The 21,316-nt window shown below is 39.8% G+C and overlaps 1 protein-coding gene across 1 annotated transcript in view; it reads left to right on the forward strand.

Moving 5' to 3' along the window:
* The window catches only part of rtn4r (reticulon 4 receptor), a 42,290-nt gene extending 23,082 nt beyond the window's left edge, over nt 1–19,208 (forward strand). Inside the window, exon 2 of the mRNA XM_063896401.1 lies at nt 17,150–19,208. Coding sequence (XP_063752471.1) covers nt 17,150–18,531 — 1,382 coding nt within the window. The 3' untranslated portion in view covers nt 18,532–19,208. The remainder of the gene's footprint in view (nt 1–17,149) is intronic.
* The last annotated feature ends 2,108 nt before the right edge of the window (nt 19,209–21,316 follow it).

Here is a 21,316-nt window from a genome sequence, read left to right on the forward strand (position 1 = left end):
GGTGCCCGCCTGTGTCTGCTGGTCTGTCTGCTGCGTTGGTCTGTCTGTTGTTTGTTGCCGGGGTTTGGTGAACAGATGGTGCGCTACGTTTCCCCCTGCAGAGTGTGAGTGCTACAAAGTGCAGCATCATTTAAGGTTGATCTTACTGCAGAAAAAGCCTACCACAGTAGATCCTATTTTACTGAATAAATACAAATATAGCATACTGTACACGGTACAATCTCATCTCTTTACCTGCCTGCAGACTGTAGCATTTGCTCTTGTTCTTTGAAGGTTTTCTATTAATTTTGTTACATTTTTTAAACTCAAAATGCATTGGTAAAAGTTTTTGCACCACTTGAAAGCATTGAAAATGAAAGGATTGTCCTTTATAGTTTTCCATGGATAAGTGGTCGATTATTAAGAGCTTCGTTAGGGGACCTCTTTGTGCTGCAGAACTTCGAAATCCACAGTCGTTTGATAGTTCCCAAGTTCTGTAGGGATTATGGGTTCCGGCAAAACTCCCTGAAGAATGCTGCTGTAGCTAGAAATATAGTTGTAGGAAACTACCTTCGGTTCAAGCATGAAGACAGGATACCAACCCTGGGGGAGTGAGGCTGATGATAACTCTCAAGAGGCCCCCTCTTACTAAAATATTAACAAGGTGGATGAATTAATTTAACTTAATTTAATTTCCAGCAAATGAGTGATGCCACTGAAACTGCCACAACAAATGAAAGGCAGCGTTTGATAAATTGTGTGATATAAACATCCATGCAGCCAGCGTCATGCAGCGCTGCATTGTGCCCCTTACCGCAGAAGTACTTTTTGGAACTGCTAATGAATCAGTTGTGTTTCACAGTCAATGCCATGCCCTCAGAAGTCAAGATTAAAACTCTGCTCTTGCTCATCATAACAAAAGCCACAGGATTAGTCACTGGAGATAGAGGCAAGGTCCTTGCCCACACAGCTAATTGAGCTCTTATCTCGGCCCAGCCGGTAATGACATTAATCATAAATGTCATGTCATGTTCGTGAAAAACTGTGGAAGCTCCGTAAGCTCCTGATGAGCTCATAACGTGCACAGTGCTTCGTTTCAAAATCTCCTGCCGAGCCTTTTTGATATGGTGTAAAGATTAGCCTATGCGGGTGTTCTGTGGGTTGGCTTGGACTCACACAAAAAAGGTAAAACAGGCACGCTGTGATTGCTTGCTTTTGTTCATGACTACATTTGTGCTTATCGCGGCACAGACCTCTAGCCTATATCTTTCTGCTGGCTGGTGAGACTAATGATAATCTGTGGGAGCATGATTTGTAGCCCGCAGTAGACACAGAGCCTCTGTTTCTTGTTTATTCTACTCTACCGCCGGCAGTTTGCAATAGATATAGCCAACAAAAGTGGAAGAGCAAACATAATCTATTGTTAACCACATCAGTTGCTGCAAATCTATTTCTATATGCCCTGTAGAAATACAGTAGTGTACCTGTGACGCCATGCACTGTAAGTAACTCGCACTGTATTATGACTAGAAGCTATTTTTCTCTTTGGAAGACATTGGCGTTAAACCACGCACTGTTGTCTTATGACCTTTGATTGAGTAGATTTTCCCCAGGAGAGCGGAAAAAATGATTGCCTTTTGTGCTATTGTATAAAACCATGCATAACTTGAATTGCCAGCCAATGATGGGGTCTATGAGAAAGCTCTAAAACGTGAGTGCTCCCATCAGTGTGGACTAGTAAATTAGCATGACAGTGGCTGCGTTGGGAGTATGGAGGAGGCGGTGTTGAAGACGGGGTTACGAGCTCAGCAGAATGATTGAAATCCCTGCTGTCAATTGATGGCTGCTCAGGTGGTGCGGCAGAACGCTAGCGCCTCTCTAAGCAGAATGCAGACGCGGCGACAAGACTTTAGAGGTTTTCATATAAGAGGGGATCAGGAGGGGATTTCATCCTATGCTGACTGTTTCTTTCTTGTTTCTTGTCAGGGCGGCGTGTCATATGTAGCCTGAAGAAATATGCATAATGTGTAGAGGCACATGTTCAAACTGCCAACTAATACAATTACATCATACAGACATTCTGCCAAACAAGTCGAAATAAACAATCCATCAGAGCATGTTTAGTGGACTAATTTGAAAGACCAATGGCTTCTTTCAACAAGTCATTTTCGAGATATCAGTGGGTGGGATTTAAGATTCAAAGGTTTTATTTATAAGCTCAATAACTACAGCATAGCTATGAAGGTAATGAACATTTACATTCCAGGCACCTCGATCAATGCAACACACAATATGGTTAAGATATAAAAAGAATAAGACATAAATAATGCAAAAAAATAGTGCAAGGTCACCTAGTTTTCTTTCTTAGATTTTTTACAATCCCTTATAGATAATTCAGCCAAATTAGCCTAGTATTGCTGCTTAATATCTCTTCAGACTACAGACAACACATAGAAAAATCACGGTCCTAGGGCACTTGATCTGGGAGAAGGCATAAAATACCGCAGAACTACTGTGTCTCTACACTATCTCTTTAACTAAATCAAAGACAATTAGCATTTGGCTATTCCATGTGATCTTCTTTAACTAAAGAAATGTTATATTTTTCACTTCCATTCACTGAGCCAACTGTTTCGAACCACCCTTGGGAGGCCCAGCTACCACTTTGAAAACTTCTGTGAAGAAGTATGAGTCCCAACTTATGTTGAGATTTTGAAAAAATATTTTCAAAAATGATCATGGAGCCTTGAAAGTTTTCCTTACACGCTTCACTGTTATTTTAATATTTCAATTTCAGCCTTTTGTTGTTTTACATTGCAAGTAAAAAACACATTTGAGGTATATTGTTATGGATTAAACCACCAAGTGATGTAAAATAGCTCAATGAAAAACATCTACAACATTAAATGGCTGTTAAAACTTTAAATAAACCTGTGAACATTGACGTTTATATACTACTGTACTCGTTTAGTGTCCTGCCCTTTATGTTTTGTGTTTTTGACTATTGTTTATATATCGATTCTGTCTCTGTCTATATGTTTTGTTTCTTAATGTTTCTGTACTGTTTTTAACTTTGCTCATGAGCTCTGTTTTAATAGCAAAAGCCTAACCAGGGACAGGGATTGCAAATTAGCTTCGGCTAGAAAGTTGTATGCATGACGTCTGTTTTGTATTTCGTATGAAATAATGTCTAATGCATTTGTCGCTGATCAATATATGTCCAAATAAATAATCAGTTATAACAATCCAATATACTTTAGAAATGTACTTCCATTAAATTGCTGATCATACATTTTAGTTTTGAGTCCTGAGTAAAGACATTTTGATAAGGGTTTGATGGATGATATTTTTTCTCTTAATGGAAAGTATAACAACGAAAATGTTACAGATCAGATCACTATAGCATTGAGTTAATAAAGTTAATCATTATTCTCTAATCCTGTTATAAATGACCTGCTGAAGAGATTTACAGTATGTTCTAACTTTGTAAGTGTATACCTCCCTTCTATTTAGTTATTTGTATTTTCATGTTTTATGAATCAACACTTACTGCACATACTTGCAGTGTGCTGCTTTCCTTTTGAAACACACAGAGCTAGATATACCATTAGTCAATAGTGTTTTTTTCTTGACCACACACTTAAAATACATCATGGCACACAGGTATATGGATTTGTTTTACTGTGCACATGTCATTAAGTCTTAATCAATACAGTAGGGCATCGAAAGACCAAGAGTGGCAATAAAAGCATTATACTGCCTGTGTATTATTCAAACATATCAGGCCCATTAGCACAGGCACTAGAAATGACATGCATTTTACAAGCCACCAACAGCTTACAAGCTGGAGCTCCTGGGAGGAAGGAACAGCTGAAGGATGGGGTTTAAAAATACCAGATTGTTTTTCTCCGGGGCTGGAATGACTCATTACCCAGGCAGCAAACCAGTGAGTCTTGTCAGTTGGGTCGTCCCACAGTACAGCGATGTGCAAATTGCGCCAGCGCATCACTTACTGTGCTTACTTCATTTTAGGGCTACAACAGCGATACACACATACACTTGTGAATTATACAAATGTGTGAGTTTAAATCCAGGGAACTTATGGAGACGGGAGTGTTTTGTATTCTGGGAGGTATGCTAAAGTCCCCGGTGTTTGCCATATGCTGATGTGTTTATCAGCGTATGCAAAGGGTGTTTGGAGATAGCATGACCAACACACTCACATACTACTGCGCCGCCGAGACGACTTGCTACTATTGGACTACACTGGTCTTATCTGATGGCTGCCCGGGTGTGAGGTGTTCGGCACTCACGTCACCAGCTCTCCTACTATCTCTCTGGATGCAGCCCAAGGAGGTGCGTGAGAGATGTTGAAAGGGATTAGAGGGCATATTGGGGGCAGACTGGCATGGCACTCAGTCTTGGATCATTCCTCACCTGGGAGATAAAGGGCAGGAATGATGACTTCACAGCATGAACTGAGCTTTAGGCCAGCGTTCGACCTTTACGGTGAAAAAGGTGACTGATCCGTGGATGCCTCTGATGTAAAGTACTGCCCTTATCAGGCCAACCGGGAGGGAGAGGAGGAGATAACAGACAGGCCTGTGCAAAGACATTCAACTGATTCTGGGCTTGGTGAGAATGTTCCTAATGTCTCTCAGTTTGTATCCCCCTCCTTTTCTGTTTTTCTATCCTTGGCTCCCTATATCCTTCTCATCTGAGCTCCTCTGCAGAAAAATCCATTTTCTTCCAGTAGGCCGCTTTGTCTGCTCATGGTGCAGCGGTACTGAGGCGGGTGGTAAATAATGCACAAGTCGTTCTCCTTTCATTCTTTCAAAGAAGGGAGCGCTTACTAAGAACTTCTCTGTAGTGGGCTTATTAAACTAACCAGGCCACAACTTTTTTTTTTTTGGGGGGGTAAGGTGAGGTAGAAGTGAGAATGTCCCTAAGGAAAATATCTGCTGTAAAGGCCCATTACCCAATTCCCTGAACTCTTAACTGGTGAAACTAAAAGAGGAATACAAATGGGAGACGGATAGAGCTCCCAAAGTCACCAACTGTGCCTTTGCTGTGGTGCTCTGCAGATATCCTGCAGTTAGTTTGTGCCTGATCCCTTGTTGAAAGATAAGATTGGAGACTTGCTGTTCGATTCTCAGTGGATTCTCTGTCTTATAAGTTTTGGTTGGGAAAAACAGGAGCAGATGGCCGCCCACTCCTGCAGAGGATTCAAAGCAATGGTTGATAAAATTGAAAAATGGAAAGCTTCCCTATACCTAAAACATTGACATGAAGTTAATGCCTTACTCCAGCGTGTCACTTTCTGGTTTTTACTCTGCACTTTATCCGTGCAGTCGAATTTGGATAGAAAAGGGGGAGACAACAACAGATTTAAACCTCTGGCTGCTCCTGTAAGGATTCATCTTGCTACACTAGCCCACCCAATCCGATCCTATAACCCCGACTCAAGTGGTGTTTCATTTTTAGCCGGGGTTCTACAATGATTTTCATTTCTCTTTACATCTTAGAATAGAGATCTTAAAGTATGCTTTTATTCTCTATTGTGCTTTAAGATGCAGTTACAGTAAATATGAGTCAACAGAGGCCGGCCAAATTCAGCTTGAAAGCTGCAGTTTTTGCATGCTTTGGGTTCACGTGGAAGGTCTAGCATAGGGAATGAATCAGATATATGCGGAGGCAGGGGAAGATATCAGATTCTATACCTCACTGATGTCAAAAAGCCACCTACATACGCTCACATAGGATATTCTGGGCTCCGCAAATATTTACCAGATTCTTAGTTTTCATTGCGCAACAAATCCCAACTTAGCCCTTTTACAGCACCATTTCGCAAATTGTAAAAAAAAGATTCAATGGGATAGGAGCAAAACACTAATGGGAACACTGCCCTTGTTACAGGGCAGAACAGCAAAAGTAGGTCTTGTGTTATTGGACCTAACACATTTGGTTTCAAGAACTGACTCAAAAGATGAAAGGAAGGGAGAGGTTTGTCTTTTTCAGGTCAACATGCCTCCAGGGCTGCCTACACATCCAAAAGAGATAGATCTACAAGAAAGCTGGCCAGAATTAGTTAACGCTTGCACAATGATGACACTAATTTGTTTATTTGATATTCTCATACTCTGCTAATCTAAGGACGTCTTTCCCCTCTAGCGATTTCTTACAGATGCTTTAAGGCATACTGTTTCTCTGTATTCCTTCCGTTGAAATTCTGATGAGTCATGCACTGGGAGCAAAAATGAATTAAATAGTTATTGTTCGGGATAATGGATAACTAATGGATACCATATGAGAAGGAGATTGAGAGCATTTCTCGTGTGAGATGAAGCAATTGAATATGCCGTAATTGTCAGTTGAGACATTAAACGTGCTGACATTGTGATGTGATGAAATAGCCCATGTAAATACAAACGCACAACAACAACAGCAACAAGCAGGTCAGTCACCACATTTAAAAAAAAACTATACAATACTCCAAACTAAGATGAGATGTCTTCAGGGTCAGTGGGGTGGCCAAAGTAGGTGCCACCTGCCCACCTCATTGAAGTGATGCCTCTCATCCTTCTTTCATTTAATTCTGTCTGCATTAGTGTGAGAATGAAATGCAACACTCATTGCTGCACTTGATTCACCCAGTGTAATATAGTAAAGGCTGATTTATGAAATACATTTATTTGTTTCTTGATCACTTATCTAAATAACACTAAACATAGATGGACATCTTTGAAAATATACAGCAAGATAATATACATATATTAAAACTGCCGCAAAGCAGTCACAGATTCGTACATTTTAATGTATTAACGATTTAAGTACATATAAAAAAATAAATGAGCACAAAAAGTACAAAACTCTTGCGGACTCCATCATTTATTACATATTTACTAAATGTATAAATTGCTGACATCATTATTAATTCTTAAATTCCCCTTATGAAAACTATGTGTTGAATAAACTTCATTGAATCTTCCCTAAACTGAAGATTTTAAAACATCTTTGGCATATTGAAAACGTTCTAGTTGATGTAGGTGCAGTAGGTCCTAAAATTGCAGTTCCTGAAACGTCCACTGAACTCAAAACCCGAGTTTGTCCCCATTGAACTCCATATTAAAATGCCACAGTACAGCAGGAAGGAGTTAATTTTACTGCCATGATGGCAACGACTGGAGCATCCACTTTGAGCTTTGCATCGGCTCTTCACCTTTGGGTGACGTCAGGGAATTTGTCCTTATATCGTTAATCCTTAGTAGCCTATGGGCAAAATACATAGCAAGTGATGTTTTGTTAATGTATACAGCAAAAGCATTACCAAGGTTTGGGGTTGTGTGTATCTGACAAATGTATGTCAAAGGTTCAATATCATTTTAGCCATGTTATGCTCTTCACCAACTCCTGAAAGTAAATAAGTTAAATGTAGCTCTTTTTTGTTTACCAGGTCGCAAACTTTGCCTCTAATCTTTTGTTAGTTGATGGGATAGAAGCGCTCAGCAGATCTTAAAGGTTTTGCGGTCAAAATAGCTAAAGAAAAATGCTGCTTTGTGTGATGATAATGGGCTTGTCACAATGAGCAAACTCTACCAAATAGTCACACGTTTATATGATGCATTGATAAAAATAAGGATTTTGAAAGCTTTAAATACCTATCGACATAGTGACAGCTTACCTCTTCCACTTTTTACATTTCATGACAGGGCTTTCCTCTCTTTCTATCAATGGGTTTTGATATATTTTCTTTATAGATTATTTTATATTCACAAGTGTGCAATGACATTATGGCCCAGTATAAATGGTATCCCCTCCATTGAAGAGGAGTAGTGACGTTTGTGGTTCTTTGTAGCCACACTTGCTGGCTAAATCATGCCTTTCTGGGCATGCACTGTCAGTCAGTCTGAGGTGATTGCAGATGACACATTAGCAGCCAGTCTGCACAGTCAGCTGGCCAATCCAGCAGAATGCCAGTATTGCGAAACTGGAGAAGACTGATAAAGGTTAGATGACACATTATTGCTGTAAAAAGACGTCAATAATGGTCTGTCAATGTAAAGAATTGTCCCCGCCTCTCGCCCCAGGCAGTGGATCTACCTGTATCCTTCATTGTCTGTTCACATTGATAAGAAATCTGCCCACTCAAAATAACCCTCTGTACTATACAGTACATTCACCTATGCATAACCTTGGAATGATTAATGTGTGTGCTTGCAATTGTTTCTATCCTGGGCTAAAAGGCTTGCAAGCTTAAGTAGAGCATCCATGTCGAGAACAAAGCAGCAAAGGTGCTGGTGGCTTAGAAATCCTTTTTTGGTTTCCCCTTTAGCTACACTTTTGTACACAGCAATTTTCCAAACAAACTAAATGGATTTCTCAAAGAATGGCTTTTGTTTAGTCTAGACTGGTCAAAGATTAAGTGCTTTTTTGATGTATTTTTTCCCCAATTGTAACTCACACAAACACAACACTTTATCAGTAGCTAGTTTCTCTTTGACAAGCACAACAAGTGCCAGTCTAAGAGGGCTGCTGCCAAACACAGGAATTTTGCAGTAATGAAGCTGTCAGAGAGATGTGAAGTGGATAATGTTTGCACCCGCTCCACTTCCAGGCCTGGAAAACAGAATGGACCATTCTTTGAGAACCAATCTATGCCTGCAGCAAAGACAGCCCAAAATGACATTAAACCGGGTAACCAATCATTACAGCATGTTCTCTGCTCAGACCAGCTCAATGTGCTTCTCATCTTGCCCAAATATACTAGCCTGCCTGTGGGTGCTGTCCCTGATTTCCCCCTCTCCAGGTGACTCTTCACATGAAGAGGTGTAAGCACTTTCTGTGGCTATCATCCAATATTTACTAAGCCCAGTTTCATTTTTAGATAATACAGTAGTGATTCATTATGCTTCATTTGCTTTTGGGCCAGGGCAGTGCATTAACTGTGAGGAGGCTCACAATCCTACCCTATTCAAATTGTTGACACGATAATCCCAGAACTGCGTGAGGGACCAGTCGTAGGAGTGGTGAATCATTTTTTTTTTTTAAACAAATGAAAAGGTAAGGACTTCATTCAAAATCTGATACTCCCCTTTTTTTCTCATAACTAGTTAATACACATATTGTTAGAATTAACACCATTCAGTTATATTATGTGTGTATTGATGTTAAATAATAACTCTATTTTAAATTACAACACTGACTGAAGCGCAAACAAGAAAGGGTGTAAACTAATATAGACTTAAACCAATTACTGATTCAAAGAAAAAAATATTTTCTGTGGGCATTTTTCAAAGCATGTCGAGCACTGTGGCAACTATTATCAAAACAATTCAATTTAAATGAACTTAAATCACTTAAACAACTATTTTTCTGGCTGATTTCCTTTTTCCTCTGGAGATACAGCTCTTTTTTGCTCACAAATAGCTTTCTTAATTTCTTTTTCACATATATATTAGTATTCTGCTGACTACAAAACAGGAATTAATAAACTCTATTTTTCCACCGACTGTGTGACACAGTTATTTCTGACCTTTGAGTCCATGCAATTGAAGTTTTTGTATTGCGTGACCACGCTTTAATGGCATTGGCAAGATAAGAGCATATATGTCAGTATCTTTATTAAAGTGAATACATGATGAACAACCCCTATGAATCAATCATACATCAATGGCAGCCTTTACCCACAATCCATGAGGATGAATGAAGACATAGAAAACAGAAATGCATGGAAACAATATTTTAAAGACTACCAACATTTTTTTCGTCATGTTTTTGTTTCTGGCTCTCTTGTAAATCACACATAATACACAATGACAAAGAACCAAGCAAACACTCCTTACAGTACAGCTGAACAACTTGGTTCGGGTACTTCAAGTGCCAACAAAAATAATGCTGTTTTTGTGTATGTCTTTGCATGATAGATTTTCACACAAATCCTCTAAAGTACTAAAGGAGGATGACACATGTTTTAAAAAACGACAAAAAAGTATGCCTCCTAAGATGTTGTTAACACCTGTGCTAAATTCTGCCTGAGAGCTAAACAACAGGAAAACACATGGGGCATGTACTGTTGCAGCTACCCTCATTTATTTTCTCTCCAGTCATGTGTAGATAAGATAAAGCCTTATACACTCTGTTAAGCAAAAATGCTTCGTTGCACTACTGGCAGTCCACACGGTACAAAACCCCAAAGTAGGGCATTCCAAATTCCTGCTCCTCTGTGGCCTGAAGAGTGCATCTGGACACCCCCACACACTCATGCTCTGCGGGTGCCTGCATTATTTTCATCTTACAATACTTAAATTATGCATTTTACATGCTTTCCCATGTGAAAATTGCCCATGTCTGTGACATGTGGAGGCGGAAACAAAGCTAGATTTAAGCCTTTCTGCATAACCTCAAGGGTAGACTTGACTCCCAACCCTTTCCATGTAGTGAGCTGTAGCAGCTCTGAGGGCTACTTGGTTTGCTGCCAACTATGCAATGCAGTTGTGAGGAATGAGCCATTTTTGCCCCCTTATCCAGTGGTGCTTTGCCACTGCACGACAATGAATCCTTTATAGTGGCGTTTAAGCATACCTAACTCTATTTCAACTATGTTTAAAAGCAACTGAGAAGAAAAAGTGTTGTCATTTGAGCAACTACATTGATTGATAGTTCTAGGAATGCTGCCCATATATTCAGTCAGTGGTGTAACAAGCATCCATCCTTTACTTAAGGGGACACTTTGCCAGTTTTCAAGTCGTATATTGTTTAATCGTGAAAAGCTGTTGAACAATGTTTTTTGTGTTTTTTGTTGGAGCCTTGCCCAATCTGAGAATTGTTTTCAGGTGAAATTGTTTAGATTTTTCCTCCTTGATGCATAAAACAGAAATTGTGCAAGAGAAACTGTCATGGGGTTGGAAAGACATGGACTCTAGAGAAAATTGAGAAAGAAGAATGTACCCTTAATCATCCGACAGAGGGGAAATTTACATTCTGGATTTGACGCATCCTAGTGTTAGGAGCAGTAGCATTATTACGTGGCCCGGGAAGCAGTGTAGGGAATGGTGCATTGCTCAGGATCACTTCGGAAGCACTTGGTCTTTCAGGCTCTTGAACCGGTGACATTCAGGTTCACAAGCCCCAATGGACTTTGCCACCACCTCCTCCCCAACAAACCTTTAGTAAAGCTTCATGTCCAAAACTGATCACTGCAGAAGTTGTTGAGCGATAATTTGAAGTTCCCAACTGCAAATCTGATACAAGTGTAATACAAAATCTTACCAGTGGGATCTGAGCAACATGGCAATGTAATACTTTATCATAAGTGAAAATCAACAACTCATATGCTGCTTAAAAAGTATGAACAAAGCTGGACTTATCAAAAGTACGACTTATGCAGAATGAATTCCAGTGGTAAATTATGATTACTGAATAATTAATGTAAAAGCAGCATTTTGATCTTGCAGCTGGTGAAGTCAGAGCTTTTTTGAACATTTCTTCTCTATCTTAATCTTAAAGAATATAATATAAGATGTTAATAGAGTTAGTACAATATAACTTGAGGGATTAGAATGGGGTAAAAACACCAATATTTGAATTTGAAATGTGAAGTACAACCATAAAGTAGAAAATATAAGTCCAGTAAAAGTCTGTAAACACAGTATATTCATATGGTACTTAAGTAAATGTACTTCTTAATGTTATTCAGCTCCACTGAGCACAGCAACAACAGTTTATAAGTGTTGAGCATAACACCGTCCTCACTGCTGTCCTGCAGAGAGAAGATTTGAGCAGCTGGGAGGTCAGTACTTCACTCAGGGCACGATGGACATTTAATGTCAGTTGTTGAAAGGGAGAACTCTTCACTTCCACTTTTGCTTCCAATCGTTCACCAGTCGAGCAGGGATTCGATCCGACAGCCCTCAGATTGCAAGTTCATTGTCTCACTGTCAGGATATCGCCCGCCCTCTGCCTTTCTCAGACAAGAAGACTCCCATGTGCACATACATAGACCCTCTTTTTCCAAAACACACGCTGTTGCCTGGCTCTGCTTCTCTGTCTGTCGGCCGACCTCCGGTTCCCTCAGTTATTCATGAGCCATCTGCTTGGGCAAGTGCTGTGTCAGATGTGTGTCAAACAGGACCTCATCTGTCCCCTCTGTTCGTCTTCTAATGGTGTCCTCATATGCATACTGAAGCCACAAGCCCCTGCAACAACCCATGGTTAGCCAAGGGACTCCAGATTCACTCTCCACCATGTCCTAAATAACCTGTTTGATCTGATGTGTGCATCTTTATTTAAGATCATAGCATCTGGTTCATCAATGTTGTAAGGGAAAACACAAAACACAATCTGTATTTGTGTGATTTTCTGTGTGTGTGTGTGTGTGTGTGTGTGTGTGTGTGTGTGTGTGTGTGTGTGTGTGTGTGTGTGTGTGTGTGTGTGTGTGTGTGTGTGTGTGTGTGTGTGTGTGTGTGTGTGTGTGTGTGTGTGTCTTTAGGAAGCGGGTGGAAGATTACTCATGTATCTTCTGGGATACAGAAGTATAGGCCCTTTTTTTCAATAATAAGCCCATTATGCAACATCATACCAAGTCAAAAGTAAAATGGTTCTGCACACTTCATTTCAAACATATTCAAGCAGTAGCTAGGACACCATTGAAGACTGAAATTAGACGGCATCAAGGTTGAAAATGTACCTGAATGTACAAGTGAATAAAAATATAACTTGACCATGAAGTAAGAATAATTGTGTAGCAAATCTGGTAAAAGTAGTTCTTTTGAACTTTGTGATGGGGTAAATGTGGTATCCATAGAAAGGTCAATGTGACCTTGTGATCACAACCTTTTTTCCATATAAACATGCCCTGCCAACCAATCCCTCTGCAATTCACTTGAATGTGAAGAGAATTTCTTCTCTTTAAGGGAACTTTTTCCCTGGCTAAGGAGACATTAAAGTTTCAATGAAAACTTAAATGTAAACTGTCCTGGTTTGCCAAGTCAGTGTACCTGTAGGCTAGTCTGTAATGTTGGCCTTTCAAAAGTGGTACTTTTTCAGAAAAACTTTGCTTGAGTGAAAGTACAACGCCGATTTAGGGATTTAATCAAAGGAAGGGATTTACAATTGGTGGAATACACATAAATGCAAATTATCATTTGCTGCTATCGAAAACATTTTTTTCCAGTTTCCCTATTTTCCCCAATTGTCTGTCAGTTTTAAAATGGATTTAGTCTGAGGATAAATATCACAATTAAAGAGGAAAATCCCTCTTGAAGAAATGATCTTATATGACATTAACCAATCATAGTAATAATGGTTGATTTTGATAACATTGCAGATGTTTTGGGTTAGTATTATTAATGAACATTTCATTGTTATCTGGTTGCATTATAAACAATTTAAAAGTATTCAGCAATGCGAGGTTGAACAAAAAATCATATTTGTTTTTTTAATGAAAAATGACGATAAGTACCAGAAGGGAGAGCAGAGGGAAGCAGAACAGTCAGCTCTTGATGACAGGCTTGAGAGAGAAAACAAAAATCAACAAATCCAAAACAAACAGACACAGTATGATATTTATTGTTAAATAAATAATAGAGTCACAGTCACTAATCTGTCTAACTATAATGTATTAAAGCCAAACTTGGGAAAAAGTGGATTTGGAAAATGATGAAATCAACAGAAAAGGTGCTGTTTTTGAAGAACATTGAACAAAGTATTTCAATTTAAAAAAGTAAAGGTTTGTTGGAATGTGTGTTTATTTCTCATAAACAGTGTATGAGTTTGCTATAATTTGCTGCACTGGGTTATTGCCCTTTTTTACACACAGTTTAAAAGGGCATTTGTAGCTGCAATGCTAGTGCAAAATTGGAGCTTCATACAACTGTCATACCCTTTAGACTTTGTTTAAGTTATTACTTTCAGCATGATAAAAATACAATTTATTTATGCATGGATGGATTTGCATGAGATGCATGACCTTAGCGAGAGGATCATGACTGTAATAAATACAGACCCGCCTCTGAGCAACACAATAATGTATGATTTGGGAAAGAGGCCACGAGGTCCCGGTGGAGAGCTGCTGTGATTCATCTCTGACAGAGACATCACTTCCACTCTGGGCCAAGGGGATAAGACTGTCATGTTAGCCATCGCTGCCCAATCGTCAGCCCTTCAAAGTAAAGCCACCGTGATGAATCGGAGGCCCTCTTGAATGTGCTGTCCCAGCATGCCCTTTGTGTTCCTTGTGGGTTTCAGAGCATAAGGAATGGTTCAAATGTGTGCTGTATTTTCACAATAAGACAAAAAAAAGGGCAAAATGTTTATGACTCCAAACAAGTCAGGGACACTTGCAAATGAGCGCGTAATTTGGCTAAGTGATATGCTTATAAAATAAGTAAACAAAGCAGGCTGCGCCCACTCATTCCACTCCTGTGGGCATCTTTCTGTTTTGCTACTCAATGCAGCGTTGTCTGGCTGCTTCTCTACAACTAATACGAGTATTAAATATTTATCAACATTTATTTACTTTCGTGCCCAAATGTTGCTCTCTCAGTATTTATTCTTCTTTCTTGCAATGGGACAAAACTCTCCTTAATCCATAGCAATGCAATTATTTGTGGTGAGGAAAGACAAAGCAGGTTTCATCGCAGGTGTTTCTGATTTCATGCCTTAAGCTGAATGAATATAGATACAGATGCCAATATTCAATTTTCCTTTGTTGGTGGAAGACCAATATGCCAGATTTAATGTCCTAACCAGGTTGTTCTCAACAGCCTCACATGAATTTGGAGTATTACATTTGACAGACAATTGAATTAGTCAAGCAGCGAGCTGTACCGCCTGCAATTCTTAAACCTGCCATATATTTTCAGGCTCCTATTGTAAATAGGAGTACTTGTCTTGGAGCAGACGGAGGGGGTGATGTACTGAAAGCTGAAGGGCCTACAGTGTCTGTCTGCAAGAAACAAAGACTCTTGTATGCTTTCTAAGAGAGTGATGATTCCAACTGTACAATAATATAGCTCTCAGAAAAGAGAGGCCCCTGGCACAGTCTGAAACAGGGAGGCAGTGCTTTGAGCCCTGTTTTGACAGAGCAGATAGGGGAAGATTAAACGTTGAAACCAAAGCTGGCAGAAGACAACAAGAGAATGGATTTCCCCCACTATCTTGTTGTTGTATTTTGAGATATTTAAGTTTGTTTCACAGCTGTGAGGACAAACAGCTAAACTAGTTTCCTATTTGTGTAATTTTTGTCACAGTTTTTTTTTTCCACGCAAAGACAACGGGTTAACCAACATTGTTCACCGATCAATGTTGTGAACAGCACTTTTACATTAGCTGAACATAGATAGAAAATCTCTTGAGCTTAAGGTGAGAGATGTAACTGTGAAGTCATGCAGAGGTTTTCTGGTCATGTGATGTGAAACGTGATGTTAAATGTGACAAAGATGTCAGGAGGCGGTGATATTTGTTTGCAACATCTGGTAATGCAATCAGCGTTATGCAGATGGGAAGATATTGTTAATGAGCCACAAATAATTGGGATGAAGTTGATGACATTGAAGGGCTTGCGCTGTCATTCAACAGATGCTAACAAAGACGAGACATATCATGCCGAACGCTGAGGAAACCAGGCTTTGACATGCAACACGTGGGTGGAAATAGCCTGCTAATGATAGACAGCAGAAAGGCGAAAAAATGAAGACGGCAGAGGAGATACACTGTGTGATAAAATATGGCTATTGTTAGGCAGTGCAGAGAGAAAAGTGCTGCGATGCAGAAAGAGTGGAAAGTCTTGACAGCTTTCCGGTGGCAGTCTGACGGCTGAGCATGGAGATTGGAAGGAAAGTGCAGCAGAGGGCTGCTGTCAGGCCACACCAGAGCTCCGCTTAACAAGGTCCAGAGATGAGCTGCACCACAACACATTGCAGGGGAATGAAAAGAGTATGAGTTGGGGTGGAGGGAGGGCTGAGTAAGGCCCATGCATTTTCCAAAGACTGGCTACTTGTCAAGGCTGCAGGCATGGGATTCCTCACATGCATGGGAGCAACGATTGGAAATCCTCAGGAAGGATAGGAGCTGAAAAGGGTTCAGAGATACCTGCCATTATATGCTGATACTAGACAGGCCTGTGGCACTTTGACACAATCATTTTTACATGAAGGAATGTGGACAGATGCACTTCATTTTACCTCAGCTGTACCAGTGTTATGTCGGGAGTGATTATTTGTATGCGGTAATCCAGTCCTCTTCACTTATAGTGGCACTGAGTAGCATACTGATCCCTAGCAAAGAAAAAGCAGAAATAATTAATGCGAGTGAATGCGGCATAGGCCCTATTTTAAACATGGATGCCCTCAGGGCAAACACATACAATAATCTTTACAAGCCTCGCTCTGAGTGCTACCACACCTCCTGTATATCTCATCTTTATGCTGCACTTAGAGGGAATGCTCCAATCATTGCTATGTAATGGAAACTCTTGTGGGGTATATGGACCCCTCTTTCCATTTTGGCTCAAGGCATATATTTCTTAGTCTGGCATGAAAGCTTATCTCCTAGCGTCAGGCTGAATGTCATTCTCACAAATGCTGAAACACCATTAGTTATGTCTGCCCTATTAGAGCAAGCTAATTCCAAATAAAAGCCACCCACCCAATGTTAAATGAGTTAGCCTTCATAGAGCTCAGCTGTTCAGGTCCTAACATCAGCAGAGGCAGCAGGGAAGAGATGTGTCCCCAGATCCAAATAACATCGCTGTTAAAATACATGCTGAATCACTGTTATGTGGAGGATTCCCTATTCTGTTGTAATGAGCTGTACGCTACACAATGTGATCATGTGATTTGATGGTGTGTTCATTGTCATTTGCTTAAATGGTGCATATTGAATGTTGCTCATACAGACATAATGTTCCCAGTCAAATGAATAAAAGGAAAAAAACAGCACGTTTTGTTTTATCTACACTTTATGCGGGATTCCCTCATGCCATAAATCAGACTGATTCTTCAATTCATTGTCTGATTTAAATGGACCGGGTTCTTTCAAGGGTTTATGCACATTACATCCTAACCTAAATGTGTATATTTCTAGAGATTCCTACTATAATGGAAGTGTCACTTTTAATATTAACATACCTTATCATTTAACCTGCTGATGTATTTTCTCTGTTTTTCTGTAGGGGGGCGGCTCCTTTTTCTGGTGATGTGGCTGAACCTTGTGCCTCAAACTGTCAGCTGCCCTGCCAAGTGTGTGTGCTACAGTGAGCCCAGGCCCACCGTGGCCTGCCAACAACAAGGACTGTTTGCCATCCCTACTGAGATCCCAGAGCGGAGCCAGCGGATATTCCTTCAGAGCAACAAGCTAACGGTGGTGAGGTCCACCAGCTTCAGCTCATGCCACAATCTTACTGTTCTCTGGCTCTACTCCAACAACATCAGCTATATTGAGGCTGGAGCCTTTTATGGTTTGGAAAGACTGGAGGAGCTGGACATTGGAGACAACAGTAACCTCCGTACCATCAGCCCTACAGCCTTCCGGGGCTTAACTAAGCTGCACACCCTCCACCTACACAGGTGTGGCCTGTCAGAGCTCCCTGTTGGGGTTTTCCGAGGAATGTTTTCCCTACAGTATCTTTACCTGCAGGACAATTACATTCTAACCCTGCATGATGACACCTTTCTGGACCTTGCCAACCTCACTTTTCTCTATCTGCACAATAACAAGATCAAGATAGTAACAGACAACATGTTTAGAGGCTTAATCAATCTGGATCGGCTGCTGCTACACCAGAACAGGGTTATCTATGTCCAGCCAAGGGCTTTTACTGATCTTGGTAAGCTGAAATCCCTGTTCTTGTTCTTCAACAATCTCACCGTCTTGACCGGGGAGACCATGGATGCGCTGGTGTCTCTCCAATATTTACGTTTAAACGGGAACCAGTGGATCTGTGACTGCCGAGCGAGGACCCTGTGGGACTGGTTCAAACGTTTTAAAGGTTCCAGCTCTGAGTTGGAGTGCAATGTTCCTGAGTTACTTGCAGGAAAGGACCTGAAACAACTGAAAAGTGGAGACCTGGAGGGGTGTGTGGAAACACCTCAAATCCAGACCAATCACTTCAGCTCCAAGGGACAGTCTGGGAAATTCTCTTCCACCGAAAATCCTCTCGGGGAGACCATTCCCAGGTGTTGCCTTGGAGATAATGACAAGTCCTCTATCCTGTCTGGCAAGAGCCGCCAAATTACCAACAACCCCCTAAAGGAAAAGGAAAACATTTCAAAGACTAAATATAAGGAGCCAGAACGAACGAAAAATGAAACCCAGAACAAGCAAAATGATGGACCACTTGGAACCTTGTCCAACACCCTGGACAAGACTTTGGAAACTCTAAACCCGGATCTTATAGACACTCTGGAATCATCCACAGCATCAAACAAAAAGAAAAAGAAGTGTTCCAAAAAGCCCAAATCAGATGCCCATTGCATTAAAGGCCGGGCTTCTACTTTGCAAGTGCTGCGCTTTCTCTTCATTCCAACGATCTGGATATCTCTAGCCATGTCTTAGGACTCCTGATCTCACTCCAAACACAGGACTAAAGATTGTTGATGCTCATGACAATGATAACAGAAGATGCAGTGACATCTACAACAGACAGTGACTGAAAAGCGAGTATTCACGTTGACCAAACGTGTTTGAGGACAAACAATGATGATGAAGACATTAGAGTACATTTAACAAAATGGATGCCTTTACAGAACTCTACCGATCTAATGTATATAAAGAATTGGTGCCCAAAATGGTTTGTTCTCAATGTACTGTGTCCAAGCTACACTTCTGAGACTTCTCCCTTTTTCCCTCTCAAAAGCTTTTACTGCTTAGACAAACCACCAGAAGACAGAAAAAAAATGAAAACAAAAAAGAAATACGGGAAATAAGAGACAGAGTGCACACAAAGAATGTTGGGTCGGTTTAATGAAAAGAAAACAATCTCCCACCATTATTTATTCAAAGTGATGCATTTGTTGGGTAATGTTATGTTTTTTTTATGTTTATAAAAACAAATGTTTTACCCCCCCTGATTTAAGTTCTATTTTCATGATAGAAAGGGTTTATGGGTATCATTTACCAAAAGAATGCTGTCAATTTGTATGGAGATTGCAATGGAACCATAGATATGCATTTTATTTTACTTGTGTACAAGTATGAATATATTATGAATAAAAGTTCTTATTTCGTAGAAATGTTGATATTGTGTGGTATTTTCCAGTATGGCAGAGTCAAGGACTCAAATTATGCTTTAATTTTATAGCACTGACAATTACATTTTTATGAGATTTGAGCTGTTGCTTGGACAAACACCTGCGAGACATTGTGGCTAATGTAAAATACAATTTTATTAATAAGAAAAGAATCAACAGATTAATTATTAACAGTTTTAAAAATATTTAAGCCGATACTGGCAAAAGTAGTAGAACATTGCTAGACTTTTGGTGTACTGTTTAAATGTGGTTACGTTAAGCTGAATCAAAACGCACCACTTTCAAAGATTGAGTAAAAAAACTGTTCAAATGCAGTCCCTAAATCCTTTTGAATTTAGCAATGACAACAGCTTTTAATAGCCTATGTCTAACTAACAACATTTTCAGCACAACATATAGTCTTCATCAACAGATTGACAGATTTGTCAAATCTGTCCCTATCCCAAACCCGAAGCATCACCATTTTGTTATGTTCTCCTAAACTTCTTCTGGATGAAGGCATCGCAGACACAAGACCTCACCAGCAGTTAAATAAAGAAAAGGAATAAAGGGAAAATAAATTACTATTATTAACTATGCATTCGTACTCTTTCAAACTGATGGAACAACCTTTTTAACTTGATTTCAAGTTGGTACATCATGAATTAAATGATCATGCCTCTGTTTGATCTTTATTAATTGCAACCTATGTTGGTGGTACCATTTTACTAAATCTTTCTGAAAGATCAAACGGATCAATGATTATGCTGTAATTAGCAACAAGGTCAACATCCAACCATAAAGTATATTTACTTCTTGTGTGACTGCTGCACAGGCAGTATGATGTGGTTGGATAAAAAAGCCCCAGGCAGCTTGATAAAAATTCAGCATATGATTAAACCTAGTTATGTATATTACAGACACTGCCACATTTCATATAATTTTGAATGAATTATTCAAAAGTTTTTGAAAATGCTGTGGCAATATTCAAAAATTAACTCCTCACATCATAACCTTGATTTTGAGTGCAGAAAAAAAAAACAAGACTTCATATTAAGTACTGTTTTGCTTTCTTGACATGGAAAATAAAATATGAAGTGTTGGAATATAAAATAATTTAAGCCTTATTTAAGTCATATAGTTCTGCTAGGGAGAGTTGCCAGTTGTGGGTCCGTCCTGGCGTGTCCACAGGCAAAGATAATGTGGAGAGACTTATTTTCTGTGGCAAATTAAGTCAAGATCTTGTCAACGGCTCTAAATGTATCTGGCACAAAGTGAAAGGATTAGAAGGCAGGGTCTCCTCATATCCCTGGAGCTTTTTAGTGTCGTTGATTAACCCTGAAAAGTAAGAGGACTGAAGGAGACCTGAGAAGATATTGATCTTGATTAGTAATCAACAGAGAAAATCAACAAGGCCCCTCCAACAGAGTCCTCCTATCCTCTGCTGATACACACACAGTTGCAGGCTGAGAGGAAGCAAGTCATTGTGTATCAGTCAAACCTCTCCTGTATATCTGCTCAGGCAATCTGAATCCCATTCATATGGTAAACTCTTAAACTGACTGCTGTGCATAAGGGCCTGGTCCTCTTTTGTTCTCTCTACTGCCAAGAGTTAAAGAAGTCAACAGGTCTATGATCAAATTATTAAAAGAAAAGGGCGATGATTTATAAATATAAATATATATATATATATATATACAGTGGGGCAAAAAAGTGTTTAGTCAGCCACCAATTGTGCAAGTTCTCCCATTTAAAAAGATGAGAATTTATTGTAATTTTTATCATAGGTATACCTCAACTATGAGAGACAGAATGAGAAAAAAAAATCCAGGAAATCACATTGTAGGATTTTTAATGAATTAATTGGTAAATTCCTCTGTAAAATAAGTATTTGGTCACCTACAAACAAGCAAGATTTCTGGCTCTCACAGACCTGTAACTTCTTCTATAAGAGGCTCCTCTGACCTCCACTCGTTACCTGTATTAATGGCACCTTTTTGAACTCGTTATCAGTATAAATGACACCTGTCCACAACCTCAAACAGTCATACTCCAAACTCCACTATGGCCAAGACCAAAGAGCTGTCAAAGGAGACCAGAGACAAAATTGT

Source organism: Eleginops maclovinus, chromosome 12 (assembly GCF_036324505.1).
Source record: "Eleginops maclovinus isolate JMC-PN-2008 ecotype Puerto Natales chromosome 12, JC_Emac_rtc_rv5, whole genome shotgun sequence".
NCBI lineage: Eukaryota > Metazoa > Chordata > Actinopteri > Perciformes > Eleginopidae > Eleginops > Eleginops maclovinus.